Raw genomic sequence first — 24,340 nt, 5'->3', positions numbered from 1 at the left:
GAGATTTTCGGTAGGAATAGCACAATCTCATGCTTAAATGATAAAAACCCTCCATGCTTAAAAGCAACCTTAAAGATTATGGCATATTTTCAGGCTAGTTTCCCACTGCGGGTAAAAATTGTCTTGTGGCTAGAACTCATTGCCTCTATTAACTCTAACCTAATGCCTGAGAATTAGAGCAGCTCTTAACCAAGTTAACTTGAAGATCAACTCCAGTTGCTATATGGTGTTTTCCAGAATGATTCATTTGATTCTCATTTCCCTAAACCTAGATATTTTTGTTTGTTGGTTGGTTGATGTGTTTTGTTTTGTTTTGTTTTTGCTACCATTGAGGAAAGGAAATGGTTTGATCTGCCCTGAAAGGCAGAAGCTCTGCGAAGCTCAAGCCTGACGGGGGTGGAGCTATTGGATGTTTTGTACAAGCTTGCAAGGATTTTGAGGTTTGAAGAAAATGCAGAAGACATCAGAAATGGGTACCAAGATCCCAGCTGGGAGGGCAGAAGTGGGTCTGCTTGAGAGTGCATTGCCCTGGCCATAGTTTGCGAGAATGTGCAACTCAGGGGAATTCCCTGGCAGCCCAGGGGGTAAGACTCTGCAATCCCAATGCAGGGGGACCTGGGCTGGATCCCTGGTTGGGAACCAAGATACTGCACGCTTCACAGTGAGGCCAAAACAATAAATAAATAAAAATTAAAAGACACCAATTAAAAAAAAATAGTACAACCCTGCCTGGGAGCCTGACAACAACCCCTAGCTGGCCTTGGGCACCTGGCAGGCTGTGGCCTCTCCCTTAAAGGGATAGGATGCGTCCTTACTTGGCTGTGTCCTTGCCTTGAACCTTGGGGATTCCCCCACTGTCACCACCTTAAACTTGGCTGGCTCTCGGCACAGGACACGTGGACCATCCAGCCGAAAGGGATGGCTGAACGAATGCTGCCCAATCCCTGGTTCTAGTTACAGAGCATGGCTAATTTCTGCCCAAATAGTCTTTGGAGAACTACAAAGAGCAAATTAATTACACTCCTATGAGTTTAAGCAGCAACAAGAAGGAGAGGTAAATAACACAGACATTGAACCTGAAAAGGACCGGGGGCTGGGGGGTGGGAAAACTGTGTAAACCACATTTGTCCAAGGCTGGGAAAACAACAAGGGGGTTACTGTTGGAAGATCACAGAACGCCCTGGGCCTCCTCGTTAATGCAGTTACAAGGTGTGCTTGTCCAGTTGCTGAAATAGAGCCTTGGAGGGCATGGCTTGTGGGGTTTTGCTCAGGTTGGGTTCCCTTGGAGGATGCGGGGCCATGGAATTTAACCTTGCCAGAGACTGAGGAGCTGCCTGGGAACTGGGATGAGATGCTTTTCTAAGATCTCAAGGTGGGAAGTTTTTACTCTCCTTGCAACTAGAGAAGAAGGTAGGTAGTGCCCGGTAAAACTGGAATTGAGCAGGGATGAAGCCCAAGCACAAGATGAGGTCTGCGGGGGTAAGTTTCACGCACAGAATGAAGATGCTACTTTGGAAGTGTGTTAATTTTAGAGGCTTTCACAGATATACAATCTAAGTACCAGCATTCAGGCCCAGACTAGAAATCTCAAACTCTAATATAAACAACACACAAGAAGCTTGTTTGAAACATACATTCCCACATCCAGCCATAAAAGATTCTGATTCAGTCAACTGGGGTTAGAGTGGAGGAACCCCACAAACTTCACAAAGAACTCCGACTCTTTGTGACCCAGGAACTGTTGCCCACCAGGCTCCTCTGTCCATGGAGTTTTCCAGGCAGGAATATTGGAGCAGGTTGCCCTTTCCTACTCTACGGGATCCTCCCGACCTAGGGATCAAACGCAAATATTTTGCACCTCCTGCACTGGCAGGCAGGTTCTTTACCACTGCACCACCTGGGAAGCCATGGACTGTCCTGGTTACTTTGTAAAAACTATGGTCTCTTCAAAAAAAGCACTAAGTCCAATTAGAGACTTGACTGATACCAATACCAAGAACAACAACAACAAAGGAGTATTCTTCTGCCACCTCTTGTTCATTTACTTCTGGAGTTCTTTGGCCTATTCACTGAAGAACATTAACTTATCCAGGAATTACAGGTCTATCAGGAGCAACAAAATATGATTCTACTTCTGATTTCTCCACAGCTGCCATTAATTCGAGCAAAACCTGCCTGTGCCTGCCTGAAAGAGGGAAGAAGGGACAGAAAAAGGTGGTGAGCCTTTCAATTTCTTTCCAAGATTTGAAGATGAAGCATCTTTCCTCTAGAGGAAGAAATTGCTGGAGCCCCTCAAGTCCACAAGATTCATTAGGGCTATTATTGTTCAGTCACTCAGCTGTGCCCAACTCTTTGTGACCCCATGGACTGCAGCATGCCAGGCTTCCCTGTCCTTCACCATCTCCCAGAGTTTGCTCAAACTCATGTCCATTGAGTCGGTGATGCCATCAACCATCTCATTCTCTGTTGTCCCCTTCTTCTTCTCCCTTTAATCCTTCCCAGCATCAGGGTCTTCTCCAATGAGTTGGCTCTTCACATCAGGTGGCCAAAGTATTGGAGCTTCAGCTTCAGCATCAGTCCTTCCTGTGAATATTTATTAGGGCTATGCAGTAGCTTCAAGGTTTTTCACCAAGACCCCTCCTAAAAATACATTTCAAGTCACAACCTAGAACACACGCGCACACATGCACGCACGCACACACACACACACACATACACTCCACATATGTGTATCTATGTGTGGCATGTGTTTACATGAAAACATATGCAAAATGGAAACACTTTCTAAAACATGGCTTACCTTTATCATGTGAAGTGCACTCTGGTATTTTCTACCCTCTGCCCTTTTTTCTTTTCCCTTCTCCCTCCCCTACCTTCCTTAATGACAGTCACGGTACCAAACATGGTTTTATCTTGCTGTTTGAAAAGTGCTGGGGTCCGTGCAAGATTCCAACTGTTATGGGAAGGAAAGAAAGGGAGAGGAGTTGGAATTGGAAAAGAGGTCTGTTCACTCATTTTTCCTTCTTTCTTCCTCAGGCAGTAACCCTCTTCATTTATCCTTTGTCTATCTTGGCTAAAACAGCAACCACAACCTACAGAGAAGACTTTACAGTCTTAGAGGTTGATTGGTCAAAGTAAGTGAAACACTCAGAGGAATTTACTGATACATCAAGGAGTCTCTTCTTACCAGGTTGGCCTTCTCGCTGTCTTACAGAGGGCATGCTCACTTCTGCTTGGCTGTCTTTACCTCCTAATCTGACACCGCAGCTACCTGCAAAATCATCCTCCTTGCCTGCCCCTACCCCCAGGGCTGCCAGTGAAGGCTATTGAAGGCACAGGGTGAGCCCTTCCTTCCCTAGCATCCTGCTCAGGCAGGTACAAGTGCCTTCATAGTAAAAAGAACCAGTGCTGTTATTTATTTTTACAACTAAAGCCATTATTTTCATCACTTGTAAATGAATTCTGGGGCTCAAAGGACCCAAGGTCCCCACAGTCAACCTTTATCCAATTAGCAACGCTCATTTTCATTGAATGGCTATCCACTCCAGTATCCGGGCTTGGAGAATTCCATAAACCAGTGCCACTATTTAATTATATGCAGTAAAAACAGTCACAATTGTGTTTGCTGTTGTTGGTTGAGTGGTTAGTCTTGACAAACATCAGCTAAAGCAGCCAACTTCATGAATCACTTTTCATCACAGAGGGGAAAAAAAAATCACTCCAGTCCCACTTTTGTTGTGACATCATTTTATCTCCATAAAGAAAAACAATTCAACCCAGATTTCAAGTGCTACTCAGCATCCTTCCCACACGTACCTTATTTTAAAATGTTTTCATTGGTTTAAAAAGCACTTTGCAAGGACTTCGCTAACAGTACAGTGGATAAGACTCTGTGCTTCCAGTGCAGAGTTTCATCCCTGGTCAGGGAACTGAGACCCTACATGCTGTGCGGTTCGGCCAAAACAAAAATTTTTAACTGAAAAAATTAAAAAAAAAGCACTTTCCAAGTTAACTCTCTTTCAAAACAATTTCATTATAAATTAATTACCATGGTAAAATTATAAACAAGTTCCATCCAGTGCTGAAGCAAAGAACTTGTTTTATCCCAGTTCTTTTGAGTGTATTGTGATCCACTGAACACCCAAAAATAAGGAGTCTATCAAAAACAATTGGGATCATGTCAAAAGTATACAAGCACTAATTTGAAAAAAGTTTCTCACATTGGAGCAATATGAGTATCAAAAAAAGTAATAATGGCAACAGATTGAAGCATGCCAAAAAAACCCCATGCATTCCTAAAGATATTACAAAAAAAACCAGCCATTTGATCACTACTGCAGTTTTCTAGGATACTAATTCATTATTGTGAAAATTAACAAAGAAAAATGTCAAGCATTAAAATTAATTATATACTTGATGATGCTATTTAATACACATTTGTAGCCTTTGTGTAACTAAAGTGGATTTGGCCATATTTGTAGTATGAGGTCTCATTAGTGTTTTTCTGTAATGTGAACTTTTGCCTTCCAACATGATTATAAAACTATGTGTAATTTTGCTTTAAAAATTTTCGTATAAGTGGAATTATTCATTATGGCCTTTTATACTTGCCTTCTTTCACAAAGCATTTTGTTTTTGACATTCATCCAGGTAGGAATATTTTGTTCCTCTTCATCAAGTTGAGTAGTATTCTATTGTATATAGTTACTAAAGTTTGTTTAACCATTCACTAATGCTTTTCCTGTATCTGTTGAAAAATTGTTTTTTTTTTCCTTGATTCTATTAATATGTTGAATTACACTGATTGACTTTCAGATGTTAGACCAATTTTGCATTCCCAGGATAAACTTCACTGGTCATGAAGTCTTCTCCACTTAAATGTTTCTGGATTTGACTTACTAAAAATAACTTTTTTTTACTGAGGTAGAGCTGATGTAGAATATTATATAGATTCCAAGTAGTCAACATAAAGGCGATTCACAATTTTTAAAATTTATATTTCATTTATAGTTATTTGATTTACTAAAATATTATTCAAGATTTCATGTCTGTTTATGAAGGAAATTGCTCTCTAGTTCTCTTTACTTTTGAGGTTTATCACTGGTTATGGTATCAGGGTAAGAATGATTTCATAAAATAAATCCAGAGTGTTTATTTTATATTTTATATGAAAATACTTTACATTTTATTTTATATATTTTATATTTATATTGAATGCCTTGCAGAACTTAGAGAAACATTAAATTGTGCATATTTGAACTGTTATTTAAATACGTTCCAAAAAATAAAATAATCTTATCTGACCTTGTTCAGCCTTTTCAAAATTCCATAATAAACATACTCTATTCACCTTCGAGCCTAGTTTGCTGGTGACTGAATTAGTAAGCGATATGAAATCAGATTTTAGGAGATTATTCCTAAGCAGTTTTAGAGTTTACTGTCACTAGAAATCTAGAAGGGGAAATTGAGACCCTTAGAGATTGCCAGACTCTCAGAGCAGAGTACCTTCCCACTTTCAAAGCTCTGCACCACATAGCACTCATTACAAGCTTTTACAGGAAACATATAAAATGCTTGCTGTGTACACATTTACCTTATAAAGTTAATGTGTCCATCCTTACTCTTTTTCCTCCTTCTGAAGGCCCACACTTCCTACTGATAACAATCCAAATAGGGAGCAACAAAACAATGAAACTCCAGGATCCCGTGGCTTGCGAGGGTTACTAGTTGAACTGGGCATGCTCAGTCGCCAGGCAGATTTTTCGGTGAAGTGGAAACTACAACAGCGCGTACCGAGCGCGCGGAGGTGGGCGTGCCCTCGTGGAATTTAGAACGTTGCCGCAGCCAATGGGGCCTCGCGGCCGGCTGCCGGGGCTCCTCATTGGAGGAGCGGGGAGACTAGCGAGTAGAGGGGCCCTGGAGGGAGCCGCCGAGGTTGAGGTCCCGGAGGCCGGGCTACGCCAAGACCTGCGCGTGAGCAGCTGCGGCGGCGGCAGCATCCAGCGGCGGTGCCAGCAGTTCCAGCCTGTGGCTTTACTTTTCAGCTGCACGAATACAGTCATTATGCCGAAGAGAAAGGTAAGTCTTACCCAAAAAGATTTCAAAGGCCTTCAGACTGTGAGAAGAGCAAATCTTGCCATTGCTATGGATGGCGCGGAATGCACTCGGTAGTAACTCGGGGGCGGCGAATCTCTTCGCTCCTTCACGCTTGTTTTCAGGTGCCTGTTGCAGATCTTGCTCCCCCCGCTCTGTTCCTCATCGATCTCTTACTGTTACTTTCTTTCCGGCGACGCGACTTCCCTTCTTTTCGAACTCATTCTAGCCGGAATGGTTTCTACCTCGAACAAGAAGCAAAAGCGCTTTTCACCCCCCCACACCCCCCGCCGCTTCCAGAAGGGGAGTTTTCTCTTTGCAAAACTGCCAGGTTGAGGTTTGTGTGCAGGAAAAAGCAGCGAGACTGGGGGGAGGGTAACAAGTAACACGCACAGGGAGGTCGAAAATGAATCCAGTAAGTCCGGCAGATGTCGGGGTTATTCCCTTGTGGGCCGTGCCCACGCCGGTGCGCCGCGAAGGCGCTCAGGCCACGGGAGAGGGAAAGCCATCTTTCAACATAGCGCTCACCCCGCTGCCGCCCCCGCTGCAGACCCGTATGTACCAACTCCAGTGTCGGGCAGGGCCGGGCGGCTGGACCTGCGTGCAGTTGGCTGCGGGGACTCGCGGAGTTGCCTCTGCGCAGGAACGGGACGCCGCCGGGGGCGCGCGCAACTGTGGTTGCAAAGGGCAGGGGTCACCGGGTCCGATTCGGCGACCCGAACCCACACTCGGTCCGGGAAGGCGGGCTCCGCGTGCTCTCTCTCCCATGAGTGCGGAGGGGCGACCTGGGGTCCCTCCTGGAGGACTATTATGTGTCCCCTTCCGCGCAGGCCCCGGACACCCAAGTGACTCGCACCGGGGACGCACGTTTCCCTCGGAGTCCGGCTGCGACTTGTCATTGTCCCAGGGAGGGAAGGGAAGGCTTTCCTCCACCCCGAGGAGAAACTGCAGTGTGGAGGCTGTTTCTAAGAAAATACTTTGCACCCTCCCACCGCCTGACCTCACGTGTCCAACAGTGTTAAGCAGTGAGGGTATTAAATTGGAAGCAAAAGGGCAAATAGTATGTTGCTATATCAGTTAAAGATGGTGGAATGATTTGTGTTTGTAAGTGATAACATTATTTTCAAAATCTTGAAGCTTGAAAAATACAGAGGGTTTTGCCTTTTTATCTGTCTTTACTTAGAAGTTGGTGGCAACTTGTCTCCTCCATTTGAAAAAAAATATTATAATTAAAAGTTTAAAAAAAAAATCCAAGAGTTTATTGTGCACATACTATATGCTTCATACTGTGGGTGGAGTTTGATTTAACGTCGCATTTAATCCTCAGAACCCCTTGAGAGGTGGTACTGCCATTGAACTGGGGCTTTAAGACAGGAATTACCTAAGGGTCTCAGCAACCGATAGCTAGTACCAAAGGTTTAATTAGATGCTGTAGATAAAGACCTTATTTTCAGACATTGTTGACTCACTTTCTTTATTCACTCATTCATGGGTGGTTGAAGAGGAATTTGAAATGCAAAGAAACGCCCAGCCTGAGAAGATGAATGGCATATTAAGAGTACTAATACTTCAGATTCATTAGTTGAACTTATTATGAAAGTACGGTTTTTCCAGTACTACAATAGGGATATTGGAATGATGCCACCATTTTCAGCATTTTATCTTCGGTTTAATGATGAGGTTGGGAGTTCTAGTAGAGTCACCAAGAACTGGGTTCCAGAGTGAGTTGATATCATCTCCATTCTGAGAATTATTAACAAATGTAGACAAATAATTAGATTGTACAAATTCTTTATTATAAGAGATCCTGATGTGCTGGGATCCTGTTGTCCAGGAGTCAGAGATGGTGAAACCATTACTCCTACTTATTCTCACTGCCCTCCTCTCTTAAGGGAACAGAAGGGAAGAACAGAAGAGCAGTAGAGAAACTGGCTTTTGATTATTGTTTTATTTCCCTAGAAAGCAGAGAAGAAGATAGCCGGGCATCCTGGGACTCAGGGCGGACCTGTCTGCAGGCACCTGTGTGTCAGTCTTCTTCGGAGATAGGAAACTTCTCCTTGATTAATAGAAATTCTTTTCATTTATACATACAGCTCAAAGACCTGGGCTGTTACTTGGATAGGAGCAACCACAAGTTAAACTTGGCTCCCATGGCCATCCCGTCCACCAGGCAAACCTTGATGCTGCCTCGTGGAACCCTGGAACTGCCTCATGGAACCCTGGGGTTCCCTGAAACTTACACAGGAAACTATAGTCATTAGATAAAGCATGCCTAGGTGCAAAGAAGAGAACTGGAGACAATCTGTGCGTTGCTCTTGGAGATGTGTAAAGCTGGGGTATCTGCCAAAGCATTTACATACTACGCCACGATATTTTTCTTAGCTAAAGCACTGCCTGTTTTACATTGTAAGTTTCCAAAGTGCCCTCACAATACTTTATTTTTTTTTTTTTTACCTTCTTGGCCCCTTTTTTTTAAACTTTTTCCAGAAATCAAGAAATGTCATTTAATGAGCACTATTGAGGCTGCAGAGAAAGAAATGGCACTAACAAAGTCAGTAGAAGCATCTGGAATCCTAGCACTGCTTGAATACCATAGAAATACAAAGTTTGCCTTCGTGGAGCTTCTGTTTAATTTGATGAGTAATGGGCACAAAACAATTAAATAATATTAAACCTATATATAGGTCCCAGAATATATAGTATAGATTCTAAAAACTGTAGGATAGATAAGGAAAGAGGTTGAATTGAGGCCAGTCTTGAAAGTGTATGTGTGTGGGGGAGACTCAAATGTACAAAGAAAAAATCAGTCATTTTCTATTTTCAGGCATTTGAATGCCTCTTCTGATTGTATCTAACGTGACCGGGCCTCAGGTATATGCCTTGGAGGCCATAGTGTCCACATTAATATAAAACGTTTTTATGGCATTTCTTTTTTTGAAAAACTTTATTATTTTTTAAAAAATTTTATCCGGTTATAAAGGTTACGTTCCATTTACAGTTGCTGCAAAATATTAACTGTAGTCCCTGTGTTGTACAATACATCCTTGAGCCTATCTTACCTTTATGAGTTTTCTCATGAAAGCAAGTGGTTTTGGGAACTGGAGTAGTATTTTTTGATGAGTATGTCACTCAGTAGTAACAAGTTCTTCAGTTAGTGATACATCTCTTCCTGAGTCGGTGAGATTTAGATAAACTTGAGTTTCCTGTATTCATTACCTGATGGGTGGTGAGTGACCACCCACTAATTGTGAATGGAGCAGCCGGGAAAATGATAATGTTCCTGGACTCAGGTGGTGGTGGGACAGTGAGTGACTGAGTTCCAGACTGTTCCGTCAGACATCCACGAATGCCTAATCACATTGAATGCAGTGATCACGTTGTTATGCAATGACCTGATGGTCTACAAAGAGGCCTCAGCCAACGAGCCCTCGAGCCGTAGTCCTGGCATGACTAGCAGGCACATTTTCACATCCTTCTTTTTATTTTTCCAATTCCTCATCACTGGAACTATTGGAAATGTCAAGTGTTTCACATCAGAAGTTTTCTCTAATGAGACAATTTTCCAGGAATTTGGGATGTCAACACTAGTCCCTCTTTACCCATAAAGATTTAAGGCAGAAAAGTCTGTCTGCTTCCAGCTTTGAGATTTGAAATTATGTTTTACCTCTTTTCATAAAATGGAAAGTCCCAGTAATGCTGGGCTTGGGACAGGGGATGCTTCCCTAACAATACTCAAGGTTTCTGACTAATCTTTCAAAAGGAGATTGCATAGTATAACACCAGAGACAGACTCTGTAAATGAAAATACAGATAAATTTGACTACATGAAAATGAATATGTCAATATGGCAAAGAAAAAGAAAACCCTGTTAACAAAATTTTAAAACTCATGAAAAACTGGGAAAAAATATTTCTACCACATACCACTGAAAAAAGTGTGCTACTTTAAAAAAAGATGAGAAGATGTCCTTATGAAACAGATGTATATCTCTATAAGAAAATAACAGACCCAATAGATGAAAACGTTTAGTTTGACTAGAAATCAAATAAATTATATTATTAAGGATAATAAGATGTGCGTTTTTAAAAGCAGTCTGGTTTTTAAAAAAAGGTTGACTGTGTCACTGTCCAGTGTTGAGTGACACTGACGGTTCAGCAACTCTCAAGCAATATGGATGGGGCTGTCATTTCCTTAAAAAAAGAAAAAGCTTTATTGAGGTATGATGTACTTAACCATAGAGTCCATTTATCTATACAAAGTATACAGATCAGTGACTTTTAATACATTTGTAGAGTTGTATAACATTTACTATAGTCCAGTTTTAAACCACTTACATCACTCCAGAGAGGTCTTCTCCATTGTTTGCAGACAGTCCCTACTCCCACCCCAGTCCTAGGCAACCACTGATTACTCTCTCTATAGATTTGCTTTTTCTGGAAATTTTATATAAAAGGAATCAAACAATATGTAGTCTAATTGTGTGGTTTCTCTCACTCAGCACAATGATTTTGAGGTCCATCCACGAAGTAGCATGTATACAGTTCTCCATTCTTTTTTATTGCCTAATAATAGTCTGTTGTATGAATTTTTGACTTTTTGTTTATCCTTTCACAAGTTGATAGACATCTGAATTGTTTTAACTTTGCATTGTTACAAATAATGCTGTCATGAATGTTTATATGTAAGTCTTTGCATGGACATAGTTTCATTTTCTCTTGGGAAGTTTCCTGAGGGTGGAACTTACAGGTGGTATGAAAGTCTATCTTTAATGTTTTAAGAAGCTTCCAAACTTATTTGATGGTAAGGTAATTGTATCATCATTACATGAGGGTTCCAGTTTTCTCTGCATCTGTGCTGATAGCTAATATTGTTGGGGTTTTTTGCTTATAGCTCTTTAATTAGCCTAATTTACATTTCCGTAATAAATAATGATGATGAGCACCTTTTCATGTGTTCACTAGCATAATAGATACCTTAGGTGAAATGTCTATTCAAATGTTTTGCCCATTTTTAGATTGGATTTTTCGTCTTATTATTGATTTGTAAGAGTTCTTCATATATTCTGGATACAAGTTCTTTATCAGATATATGCTTTATAGATCTTTCCTTCCAGTCTGACTTTTTAAAAAGTATTGTCTTGATGTCTTTGGAAGAACAGAAGTTTTTTTAAATTTTGATGAAATCCAGTTAACGTCCTATCTAATAAATCTTTGCCTAATCTGAGGTCACAGATATTTATTTCTAGAAGTTTTATAATTTTAGCTCTGATATTCAGGTCTATGATCCATTTTGAGTTAAATTTGTAAACAGTGTGAGATAAGGGTTTCAATTTTACTTTTTTTTGTTTTTGGTACATGTGGATATCTGCTTGTCACAGCACCAATTGTTAAAAAGACCATCCATTTTCCACTGAATTGCCTAGACACCTTTGTAAGAAATCAGTTCATCATAAATGTAAAAGTTTGATGTCTGTGCTCTGAATTGTGTCCATAACCATATGTTAATACCACATTATCTTGATTAGTGTGGTTTTATAGTAAGATTTGTTACTGGTAATGTCAGTCCCTCACTATGTTCTTTTTCAAAATTGTTTTGGCTTTCATATAAATATTTGAACCAGCTTGTAAATTTCTACAGCATGCCTGCCATGAATTTTGATAGGGCTTGAATTGAATCTATAAGTCAATTTGGGCTTCCCCAGTGGCTCAGCGGTAAAGAATCCACCTGCAATGCAGGAAATGCAGGAGACATGGATTCCATCCCTGGGTTGGGAAGATAACCCTGGAGGAGGAAATGGCAACCCACTCCAGTATTCTTGCCTGGAAAATCCCATGGACAGAGGAGACTGGCGGGCTGCAGTCCATGGGGTCACAAAGAGTCAGACATGACTTAAGCAACAGAGCATGCACACATGCCATTTTGAGCTACCCAGTCTGAATATGAAAGGGCTTGACATGTAGTATGTAGTATGCCATCTGTAAATACTTGCTGAGTTTAATTGAGTTGATACTTATATGAAACCTGTACTTGAGTAAAGGCTTCAAAATGTCAGATACATTTTATTCAGCCCTTCACTCACTTCATGTGAAATAAACATTCATCAAGCATCACCTTAATGCAGCGTACCATCACCTTGGGAAAGTAAATGAATTATTGACATTACAAACTCGCTGAAAGGAATGAGTACAGGCCCTTGTTTTTAAGGATCTTTCAGCCTGACAGGGTAAGTAATGTAAATATGACAGTATTTATAATTCATGGCAAGAAATGATAATGAGCCACAAGAAAAACTATGAGCTCTGAACATTCTCAAGTTTGGCCAGACTGCATATCCAAAGAAAAAACACTGACAAAAAGTTGTTCCGTTAAAAGGGTTGGGGGTTACCGCTTTGTTTTTCTTAATCTCAAGGGGATCATTGCTAGTTTGTTAATAGAGGTGGTCTGTGAAGTCTTGCTTTGTTTCAAGTAGAAGGAAGTTAAATTCAACTTGTTACATTAATAGCAGTTGAGGTTAGATTGTGCACAGTAGGTACCCTCCCTCATTAGTGAAGATTTAGTGGCTTCCTGGCCCAATGCTTTTCTTGTAACCACCCTCTGGTGTTTAAAAGGTAAGGACTATGTTTTTAAATTGACATTTTATTGATTACCTAATTTTGAATTAATTTTGTAATCCTTCTAATTTCACTTGACCATGAAGTCTTGGATGGCTCTGGTCTTTTTTTAATCCCCGCCACAGCACTTAGCACAGGTGCTATAACTGTTTGTTGAACAAGTGCATGAATGACTTGTTTTCAAGAGAAGAAAGTAGTAACTTGAATTACTTCATGTCCTTGTTGGGGAGATTGTCCAGTTTGACCTGACTTTACTGTTTACTAGCTGTATGATTTAGGGCAGGTTGCTTAATTCTGTAAGCTTCTCAGTTCTCAGGTCTCTGAGACTCAGATTTCTCATCTGTAAAACTGGGCTAAAGATATATTCTACCTTGTTGGGTTATTGGAGATATTAAACAAGATGGTTAATGCGAAGTTCTTAGCACAGGGCCTGACATGTGTGAAATAGTCAATGGATGTTCCATATTGTGAGGCCGGTATGTTTTTTTAATGGATGTATAGTTGATTGACACTGTTGTGTTAAATTCTGCTGTATAGCAAAGTGATTCAGTTTTATGTGTATTTATCTGTATATACACATATCAATATATATTTTCTTTTCCATTATGGTTTATCATAGGATACTAAATGATAATTTTAATTATTAAGAGAAAATCCCATGGACGGAGGAGCCTGGTAGGCTACAGTCCATGGGGTCGCTAAGAGTCGGACACGACTGAGCGACTTCACTTTCACTTTTCCCTTTCACGCACTGGAGAAAGAAATGGCAACCCACTCCAGTATTCTTGCCTGGAGAATCCTAGGGACGGCGGAGCCTGGTGAACTGCCGTCTATGGGGTCGCACAGAGTCGGACACGACTGAAGCGACTTAGCATAGCATAGCATAGCATAGCATAGTAGCCTTGTAGTAATCCAAGCTTCCGTTTTACAGGAGGACCAGCGGCACTTAGATCTCAGTCTGTATGTCCTGCAATTAATAGGAGTCGATATTCAACAACCAGATAACAAATGTAGTGTTTTTAAGAGAACACAAGCTTTCATCTGGTGCATTTTTACATGGTCGATTTTTCTCACATTAAAAAATTATGCTTAAAAATATCGCCATATACCATTAAAATTCCCTTGGCAAATCAGTTATCAAGTGACCAACTTCTCCTGTATTTTCCCCTAAAGCACTTCCTTTGTTTATACCAAATTTAAATATATTCCATTTTCCTGCAGGTTACAGTTTGGAAATGGCGACTGACATAAACACCATTTAAGCTGTCTGCTTTCAGAGTACCTAGTGTGTTGAAATACGATGTTAGTCTCCTGAGTAATTTAAAAATTAGTGTTGAAGATAACAAACCAAATCAAAATGTTGAATTTTTTTCCCCCCGCTGGCTGCTTATTTATTGTGCATTTCACTGCCTTCTAGAAGAGTTCAATCGAATCATGTATTGGTCGCTGGTCAAGGTGTTTATTGAGTCCAGTATTTTTACATCTTGTGGGCATATCCAGAAAACAGGGCCATTTAGATCTGCCCAAAGCAAATGCTTGTTCAGTCACAGAAATTAAATGGTATGCATAATCAGAAGTAGGGAGGTAGAGAAAAAAGGTTTTAAATCTCAAAATTGGTTCCAAAATGTAATATTTTAAGAGAAACTTACCAGTAACAACATATGCATATATTTATTACCATTAAAATTTAAATAGCTACCATTTATTGAATGCCTGGCTGAGCTTTGTGCTTTATAGTCATTAGACACCTTCTTTTAAATAAAAATATGTGAAGTTGTTAGAAATAAACCTGGGTGGGAAGCATTATGGAGTAATTTCATATTATTTCATTTTATTCTCCCTGCAGTTCTGCAAGGCTGGCCTCGTCTCACAGAGGATGGTATTGACAGCCACAATAAATAACATTTAGGTGGCTTTCTATGACTTAGGCACTGTTCCCAGCACTTTGCATTAATAACCTGAATCATCTAAGCACCCGGTCAGGGGTGTTCTCCACAATGACATCTTCAGAGGTAGGGGGTGGCCGAGCCAGGTCTGCCTGCAGTCTGTGTCCTGACCCACGGAGCCTGCAGCTGGTCTCAGCCCCAGACACAGTGAGAAAACTTGGACTTAGTCAGATGAAGGCATTTCCCCTGGGTCACACAGCTGGGAAGTGACAGAACTAGGAATTCCACCTCAGCCCTCAAGCATTTTGCTCCTAACTGTGACACCACGGTACTTCCCATAAATGTTCATTTCTAACAATCTCAGGTGGTGGTCCTTGTTCAGTCTCTAAGTTGTGAAAGTTGTGTCCGACTCTTTGCGACCCCATGGACTGCAGCATGACAGGTTTCCTGTCCTTCACTACTTCCTGGAGTTTGCTGAAATTCACGTCCATTGAGTCAGTGATAGGTATTTGTATTTAAATAAAGGTGCCCAATGAATGAAACAAGAAGGACTCAAGAGTAACGTAAATAAGTGTGTCCATCTGTTTAAAATGTTGTCTTTATTAAGATATAGGCTGATGCCATTGCTTCTAGGCACCAGTCAGAGGAAGTTACCCCACAAGTCATTATTATTCGTGATCACACCCTAAGGCTGCCCTCAGGGTCTGGACCTCTGACTTCTGAAAGATGCACATTATCATGAAGCCTTCTGGGTATTTCAGGAACTAATGGACTGTAGGCCCCTACACAAGGTATATATATATGTGAAGTTTCCATCCCTAAGCATTGGCATTTTCGAGTATTGAGAGTCTAAAACTTCATATTTTCTCTAATTCCACCATGAACTGGTGGATTTACTATTTCCAAGATATATTGTCTTTGTTGTTATATTTCAAATAACAGGGATATTTGCCTGTCACCAGAAACACGTAAATACACTTGCATCAGTTTCAGTTCAGTCGCTCAGTCGTGTCCGACTCTTTGCAACCCCATGGACTGCAGCACGCCAGGCTTCGCTGTCCATCATCAACTGCCAGAGCTTGCTCAAACCCATGTCCATTGAGTCGGTGATGCCATCCAACCATCTCATCCTCTGTTGTCCCCTTCTCCTCCTGCCTTCAATCTTTCCCGGCATCAGGGTCTTTTCCAAAGTATAGTTTACAACTATACTTCAATTAAAAATAAAAATACCGGCCTCACAATATGCAACGCCCATTGACTATTTCACACATGCCAGGCCCTGTGCTAAGAACTTTGCATTCACCATCTCATTTAATGTCTCCAATAACCCAACATGGTAGAATATATTTTTAGCCCAGTTTTGCAGATGAGGAATCAGAGTCTCAGAGACCTGAGAACCTATTATATAGTAATATTGACAGGTTGTAATAAGTATACGAAGCCCCCATTGCTTAGGCATTGGATTTAAAAGCAAGCAGGTGCATTTGTGTTTGGAACTCATCAAATAAGAATAAAAGCCTCATAGCTTGGAAAAGTGGAGAAGGCAATGGCACCCCACTCCAGTACTCTTGCCTGGACAATCCCATGGATGAATGAGCCTGGTAGGCTGCAGTCCATGGGGTCGCCGAGAGTCAGACACGACTGAGCGACTTCACTTTCACTTTCCACTTTCATGCATTGGAGAAGGAAATGGCAGCCCACTCCAGTGTTCTTGCCTGGAGAATTCCAGGGACGGGGGAGCCTAGTGGGCTGCTGTCTATGGGGTTGCACAGAGTCGGACACGACTGAAGCGATTTAGCAGCAGCAGCAGCAGCTTGGAAAAGCTGTTGGACCTAGAACTGAATGGATTTTTATTTCAGAGTTCTGGATTACCAGCTGGTTAATGTTTTAATTACAACAGTTATTTTTAAAAGGTATGAAGTGACATTATTTTAAAATTATATCTTTATTATTTTGACCCCATACAAAGATAAATACAAAGTTTACCCCAAAAGGTGGGTTTGTTTTTGTTTTTTTTCTTTTCTGTCTTTCTCTTTTTGGGTATAAACTGTGGCTTTTTACAATACTGGACACAATTAGTTAAATTGTACTTTGTGGGAAGTTGCTGTGAGTCCTAGACCCGGTGTATGTGGGAGGTAAACACACCAAAGACTTGAGTGTAAAGCTTGAAAGACGACTTCTGACGTTCCAAACATATGCCATAGAATACATTTTTGAACTGTTTCTTTTCTGTCTACTCTTCGTTGCTTTCCTTTATCTCTTTTATTTACAGCGTGTAATTTTACTGTTCCCCCTTTTAATGGTCACACGTCCATCACATCAGAGCCGGCTGATTCATTTTGCAAAAATGTAAGGAACATTATAACTTGTTTACCATTTAGTAGAAGTAAATTCGTATGTTTACCATTTAGTAGAAGTAAATTCGTATCTGAGCAAATAGGAAACTAAAGAAGTCTGATAACATCCCTTTAAAATCCCGGGTGTAAAAGTTGAAAGACTGGGGTCTAGGGTGGTCTCCCCCACTCTTTAATGGGGGAACGTCACTTGACCTCTTTGAGCCTCTAGTCTTCATCTGTAAAATGGGAATATTGAGACAGTCCCTGTATATCTCCTTGGAGAAGGAAATGACAGCCCACTCCAGTATTCTTGCCTGGAAAATCCCATGGACGGAGGAGCCTGGTGAGCTGCAGTCCAGGGGGTCGCTAAGAGTTGGACACGACTGAGCGACTTCACTTTCACTTTTCACTTTCACGCATTGGAGAAGGAAATGGCAACCCACTCCAGTGTTCTTGCCTGGAGAATCCCAGGGACCGGGGAGCCTGGTGGGCTGCCGTCTGTGGGGTAGCACAGAGTCAGACAAGACTGAAGCGACTTAGCAGCAGCAGCAGTAGCTGTGTATCTCAGTGCTGTTGAGATGATCAAATACAGCAGCAAGGTGAATGTACATAGAAAAACATGAAGTGCTATGAAAATGATAGAAATGCTTTGGTGTTTTGTCTTTTAATAGTAAGATGAAAGTGCTTGTAGCCATGGGTATGAACATTTAAAAACCTAGAATAGTAAATTTATGTGCATCTCAACATGTAATATTTTTATTTTTTCAGAATTATCTAAGTTTTATTTTATAATAGGTTTAGTCTTTTTAAAATTTTTATTTTTTCATTTGCAGTATAGATTATATTGCAGTATCGTTGATTCACAACATTATGTTAGTTTCAGGTATACAGCAAGGTGATTCAGTTATACATATACATATATCTATTCTTTTTTAGACTCTTTTCCCATGTAGCTTATTACAAAATATTGAATAAAGTTCCTTGTGCTATACAGTAGGTCCTTGTTGGTTATGTTTTATTTGTGTATAATGTGTATATGTTAATCCCAAACTCCTAATTCATCCCACCCTCACCTTTCCCCTTTGTTTACTGTAAGTTTGTTTTCTGAGTCTGTGAGTCTGTTTCTGTTTTGTAAATAAATTCATTTGTATCATTTTTACAGATTCCATATATAAATGATGTCATGATATTTTTCTCTGCCTGACATTTTGCTTAGTGTAATAATCTCTAAGTCTGTCGATGTTTCTGCAAGTGTCATTATTTCATTCTTTTTATGGTTGAGAAATATTCCATTGTATATATACACCACATCTTTTCTTTTTTTTTTTTTGGATTTATTTTGTTTATTTGGCTCTGCAGGTCTTAGTTGTGACATGCAGGATTTCTAGGTAGGGCCTGTGAACTCTTAGTTGCAGCGTGTGGGATCTAGTTCCTTGACCAGGGATCAAATCTGGGCCCCCTGCATTGGGAGAGAGGAATCTTAGCCACTGGACCACCAGGGAAGTCTCCACACATTTAGCCATTCAAATGGACATGTAGTTCCTTAAAAAACTAAAAACAGAGCTACCATATGATCCAGCAGCCCCCCTCCTGGTCATATATCCAGAGAAAACCGTAATTTGGGAAGATGCGTGCACCCCACCATTCACTGCAAATAACCAGGACTCAGAAGCAATGAACATGTCATATTTCTAATGGGAAATGTTTCTTGTTCTTCCAAGAGGCTCACGAATGAGGCAGAGGAGGAAACACTCCATTACATATTATGTGCTGCTTGCTCAGGTCCACAGGTTAAGATGCTTCCCAGACTGGAAGCCTCCTGCTGCCCTAACGTGCCAGCTCTGCACCCAGTTTTGAATCTAGCAAAGCCAGAAGAAAGTGCGTAGAGCCTGTAGTGGATGAGACGATGAACTCTGAGCCCGTCCCCCCAGGTCTGAATCCCACTGTGTTGTCTCGGGCAAGTTACCTAAACCTCTCTGGCTTCAGTTCCTCATTCATACAATGGATATGATGCTGTTTACCCGCCTCACAGGGTTGTGGTGAAGGAGATTAACTCATTTAGATCACTGCCTTGCATGTGAGTGCAGTACAGAGTCCATGTTTGTTGAGATTAATGATGGTTGCCTGGGTCTTTTCTCGTATCCCTTTCCAAGGCTTCAGTACCTGACGTCTCTGTAATACACACTCCATAGTGTGATTAGTATATATTCGAGTATCTCAGCAAGTCAGGCGAGTGAGATCTTTGGGTCCAGCCTCTTAGTCTTCCTCATGAAGAAAGTCAGGCCCAGGGACATAAGATACAAGCCAGGTTGGGGTCAGGCTTCCAGCCTCAGCCAGGAGCGTCCTCCACCATCCCATTCACCCAACATATGGGAAGAGGTGACTCATGTAAAAGGCAGCTCAGACCAAAGAGCTGTGTAAAATTTTTAAGTTATTTCATATTAATGATATATTCCCATTATTAAATTATGTACATTTATACTAAGAAAATTTCGCTGAGCATACTTGCAACACAGCTTTTGTTTGCTTTCAGTTATCTTTTGTAATGGAATCCATGAGATACTTTCCTTAAAAGTATCCCTCAGAACACAGAGAGTTGCTGTTTATTTCAGTTCATCAAGAGTCTTTTTAAAGCAGAGTCCTTACTCCCTTACTTTTATCTTGAACAACAAGATTTTATTTTGGGAAGACATATTAGCCTCGTGGCCTTAATAAGCTATTTGGGTTTATAGAAGTTGATGAAATTAATCGACATAAGCCAAGGAGGAAGAAATATGACATTGGTTTCATTATTAATCCTTTGCATGTGACCTCTCATTCCCAAATACTGGATTTTTTAAAGGTTATTTTAACAGGCAAGGCAGTATTGGACTTCCCTGGTGGCTCAGACAGTAAGCGTCTGCCTACAATGCAGGAGACACGGGTTCAATCCCTGGGTCGGGAAGATATACTGGAGAAGGAAATGGCAGTATTGGAAGATCCCAAACATACACTTAGAGAATGAATGAAAGACTGCCATGCTCATGTTAATGGCCATGCTTATGGCTTTGAACAAAATTTTCAGTGTCTGTTTCATGTGTCAAATTCAAATACGTGCATAGTTGAGTTTAAGGGAAATACATGTTATTTGGAAAACTTAATAAGAATTTCATGGACAGTGCCCTCATTTGTGGAGAGAAATTAATGCTGCCTTAGTCAAGTAATTTGATTAAGGTATGTTGTCAATTTTAGCAGAAGAGTGAAAACTGAGTTACGGACACATTTCAGTCTTTCTCTGGGTGGGTTATTTGAATTTTTGTCCTCGAATGGTTTTCCTCTGCTAACCAGCTCCCTATTGGACTGCTTTGTTTTCCCTAGCTTTAGATTTGTAACAGAAAATGTAAATTAATTTTAAAAGAAAATGTTTTAAAAATTAATTTTAAAAGAAAAACAATACTAATTTAAACATACTGACCAGCAAGTTAAATAAGGGTCCCCTCAAAGTAATCCATTCCCCAGATGAAAAGAAGTGACTGTTCGTTTATTTTCTGTGTTCTCTCTGCTCCCAGCTTTCCTGCATCAGCATAGATAATCCAGCAGTTGAGTCTGGATTTGTTCTATGGCAGCTGGCTAATGGTTACCTGAATTTTGTACATACGCTAAGATCTCAGTGAATTCACTTAAGTTAGAAAACAATAACCCTTGTCACTTGATGTCTTGGAAGGAAAAGTCTGAGAGCCTGCACTTAGCAGTAAACACTATTTGGAACTTTAACACAAGGTCCAGCACTCGTTGCTGAGAATCCTGAGCACTTGTCTTTCTCCTGCAGCTGAGAAGCACTTCCCAACTTCCTGCCACACCCTCAGTATTTTTCTCAGACGTGACAAATTTGGAAGCTAGGACCATCCAGAGCTGTTTCCAAGCAACTGTTGAGGGCCGTAATGATTCTCTCGTCTTTGCAGATGCCTTCCTGAGTTGGGAGAGAGAAAGCTGGGCTGATGGTCCCCATAAGAGCCCCTGAGTAAAGTGGTAACTGCTGTTTTTTCAAGGAGAATCTCAATAAGTGGGCATTTGTTCTGTTGATTCCTATGGATGTGGTCTGCAGAATGAAAATTCCAAATTTCATTTCCTTCGTTTCCCAAGAAGGACTCCTCGTCCTGTTGCAGTCTGAAGGACATGTGATTTTGTCCCTTCAGTGCATTCTCGTGTCCTCAGATGCAGGACTCTGGCGTTTTTGTAAGATGGGAGAGTGGAGACAGTGAAGCTGGTCAGCTGCTGAAGGAACCCTGGCTCCCTTCACCAGCTCTCCTCCCACGCCCGCTCAGGAGGACAGTTCTGGTTCGTGTCTCTAATGATCTTGGCTTCCCATCTTGCCTGACTCCAGATTCCTTCATATCAGCACAAATGAAATGACTGAATTATATGTTTTGGCCAGAAGAGGAAGAGGGTGGTGTCTGCCCAGACTTGTAAGAAATACAAGAAACACTAATAGTTGTGGAATTTGTGTTGGCAGGAGATGTGACACTGCCAACTGGGCTTTACTTCCACCCCCCACCCCCCTGAATATTGATACTACTTTGGGGGTTTTAAATACAGAAAAATTCAGGAAATAATATAACATGCCTATTTGCCCATCATTCAGAATTCATGCATTTGAATAATTTTTATCCTCTTTGCTTCAGATCTTTCTAAGAATAAAGTGTTATAAAGTTTAAGTTCAAAACACCCCCTTGGTTCCCTTCCCTTGTGAACTTCCCTGAAGATAACTATGATGATGAATTTATTGTATATCCTTGCAGGTCATGATTTTAGATGTTCATGATGTATATGTCATATATAAATCCATAATATTGATTTGTGCATGTTTGGAAATTTACAAGTAATCACATATTGCATTCTATTTCTTGTGTTATTTGACATAATGAATGAATGTAATTTGTTTAGGTATATTATGGTAACTAATATATGTGAACTTTTTCTAATGTCTTATTTTGTGGTTTCTATTTATCATGTGTTTTCCTTTTTTTTTTCCTACTCTTTTCTTCCCTGCCTTTGGTTTGTAAAATTTGCTGTATTTCACTCCTCCTGATTTGTTAAGTGTATAGATTCGTTTTATTTTGTTAAAAAACGTAATGCCTGTCTTTAAATTTTTAATATGATCTAAAATGATTCTGTGTCTGTATAACCCTCCAGAACAGAACCAGGACCCTCCCATGCTGGAGGTGGGGATGCTCCGTTCCCCCTCCCCTCATCTTCCGTGGTGGTTCTTGTCCAGACCTGTGCCACCCAGTGTGGCAGCCACTAACTACATGAGGCTGTTAGCCACTGAAAGAATGAGCCAAGTTTTTAAATTTTCAATTTCATCGATTTAAATTTAAAAGCTGGTATTAGATTCAGTTATTGGGAGGTTTTAAACATGTTTGCAACAGCCTGGATATGTGAAACTACAATAGAGTTTATGACCTCTAAATATGGTCAGGTGTTCCTAGTGAAAGCTTAGCATTTGAGTGGAAATGTGCTGTAAACGTAAAATACATGCCAAGTTTTGAAGATTTTGTGTGAAGAACGTTTGTCAGATATCTGATTAATAATTTGAATCTTGATAGCATGTAGAAATGATAAAGTTGTAGATAGCTTCACCTAAATGAAATATATTATCAAAATTAGTTTCACCTGTGTCTTTTTACTTTTCTTCATATGGCTATTAGAAAATCTAAAATTACATATTATAATTCTATAGGGTAACACTAGTCTGTGATTTCTATTGAAATATTTTAAACACACAAAAAATAGATATTAGTATCTACAATTAATAGATTTGCCAATATATTTTGTACTTTTTTCTTACACATTTTTCTTTCATCTCAATTCTCTTTTCTTATTGCTGAATTTGATCCTTTAGTTTTAGACCCTTGTTGAAAGAAAGACTCTGTTGGCAGTAAACTCTCTTAGTATTTGTATTCTGACATCTCTTGAATGATAGCTGGGTGTAAAATTTTAGGCTGACAGTTTTCCTCAACTCCTTGAACATTTCTCTGGAGTTTCCTATAGTTTACAGGTTCTGGTGAGAAGTTAATTCTTTGAAAATAATCCATCTCTTAATTCTGGAAACTTTTAATGACTTTCTTCATTTTCTTTGACCTTCTGTAGTTTTATTATGTCTCGTTGTATATGTTTGCTTTGCTTTATTTCCAGTTTGTTCCTTGGTGTGAGTTTTTCATCTGGAGACTCATGACTTCAGTTTGGGAAAATTCTCACCCATTATGCGTTTGCTTTCCTACCATTGTCTCTGTTCTCTGCTTCTGAACGTCTTAAACTTATGTGGATCCTTGCAGTTAACCACCATGTCTCCTGACCTCTCTTTCATACTGTTATCTCCTTATTGCTGTTTGTTGCATTCTGGGCTAGTTCCTCAGCACTCCATGACAGTTCATTATTTCTTCTGCTGTACCTGGTCTAGAGTTTATGTTTTGAGTTCTTTTTAATTTCAAGGAAGCTCCTTTCATTTTAAGAACTTGTAGTTTTAAAAAGTTCAGCTACCTGTTGATTTTTGCCATACACGGTGCTCTTGGCTGATTCTCTTTTTCCATTGGGTTACCAGGTGTTCAGTGATCCAGCTGCCTGCTGACGTGTGCAGTCTACCACCCAGTGGTAATTCTGACTCCCCCAGAATCCCTGCTGTGCCTTCCATCAGGCCACCCCATGTATCCCCTACCCCTTGCTGATTCTCAGTTCAGTCCCCATCCACTTGGATGCTGAAGGAGCCTCAGATATGTGAATAAGATCTTTTTTGTTAGACCGTGGTTTTCTGCCGCCTTGACCATTCTGCGTTCAAACTAGATGAGCATGGCTCTGCCCTGTCTGGGGGGGTAGGGCAGGAACCCCTCTGCCTTGGAACCCCCTGCATCCTGTCTGACTCACTTCATCCTTCCCTTCTGCTCACAAGGTGGTTGAAGTATATCTGAGATCATCTGTGTACACCCTCAAGCCTTATTTCTCCCTTTTCTTCGTTTTTATTCCTCAAAAGCTCGGACAAAAGCTTCGGGCTTCTCTTTTGATTCCTTCATACCATGACCTCCTGCTGTGTCCAGCCTCATGGCTAAGTGTTAACAGTGTGTGATAAGATAGCCTGAAAGATGGTAGGTCTTTCTGAAATCATATACCTGTTACTCCATGTAACAGAAACAGATGACAAGGTTGCAGGGAATCTGGATGTAAGGAATTGTGCTCAACCTCAAGGCTCTATTGAATTTAATATATCATATTTGATAATTTACAGACTCATTAAAACGAACACGGCTTAGTAGGTATGACTTAGTCGCCAATATGGAAATCTAGAATTTCAGGATTAAAAGGTGGTTCTTTATTTTACCTCTCTACTCAAATAAAAATTGTTACTATAAAAAAAAGTCATTAAGATCTTACATGTTTTGTT

General features: G+C 40.4%; 1 protein-coding gene and 1 long non-coding RNA gene across 2 annotated transcripts in view; one reads left to right on the top strand and one right to left on the bottom strand.

Annotated features, from left to right (window-relative positions):
* Window positions 1-301: 301 nt before the first annotated feature.
* Window positions 302-6,999, bottom strand: LOC145521634 (uncharacterized). Its single transcript, XR_014065552.1, has 2 exons — window positions 5,594-6,999; window positions 302-2,953 (listed from the first exon to the last, which is right to left on the bottom strand). It is a non-coding gene; the product is annotated as an uncharacterized LOC145521634 (long non-coding RNA).
* Window positions 5,749-24,340, top strand: part of HMGN3 (high mobility group nucleosomal binding domain 3) — a 34,187-nt gene continuing 15,595 nt past the window's right edge. Inside the window, exon 1 of the mRNA XM_081530391.1 lies at window positions 5,749-6,078. Within this exon, the coding sequence (XP_081386517.1) occupies window positions 5,848-6,078 (231 nt within the window). The 5' untranslated portion in view covers window positions 5,749-5,847. The remainder of the gene's footprint in view (window positions 6,079-24,340) is intronic.

Source organism: Giraffa tippelskirchi, chromosome 9 (assembly GCF_054371585.1).
Source record: "Giraffa tippelskirchi isolate mGirTip1 chromosome 9, T2T-mGirTip1v1.2.pri, whole genome shotgun sequence".
NCBI lineage: Eukaryota > Metazoa > Chordata > Mammalia > Artiodactyla > Giraffidae > Giraffa > Giraffa tippelskirchi.
Note: the sequence above shows the minus strand (reverse complement) of the source record. Positions and strands in the feature narration are given on the sequence as shown.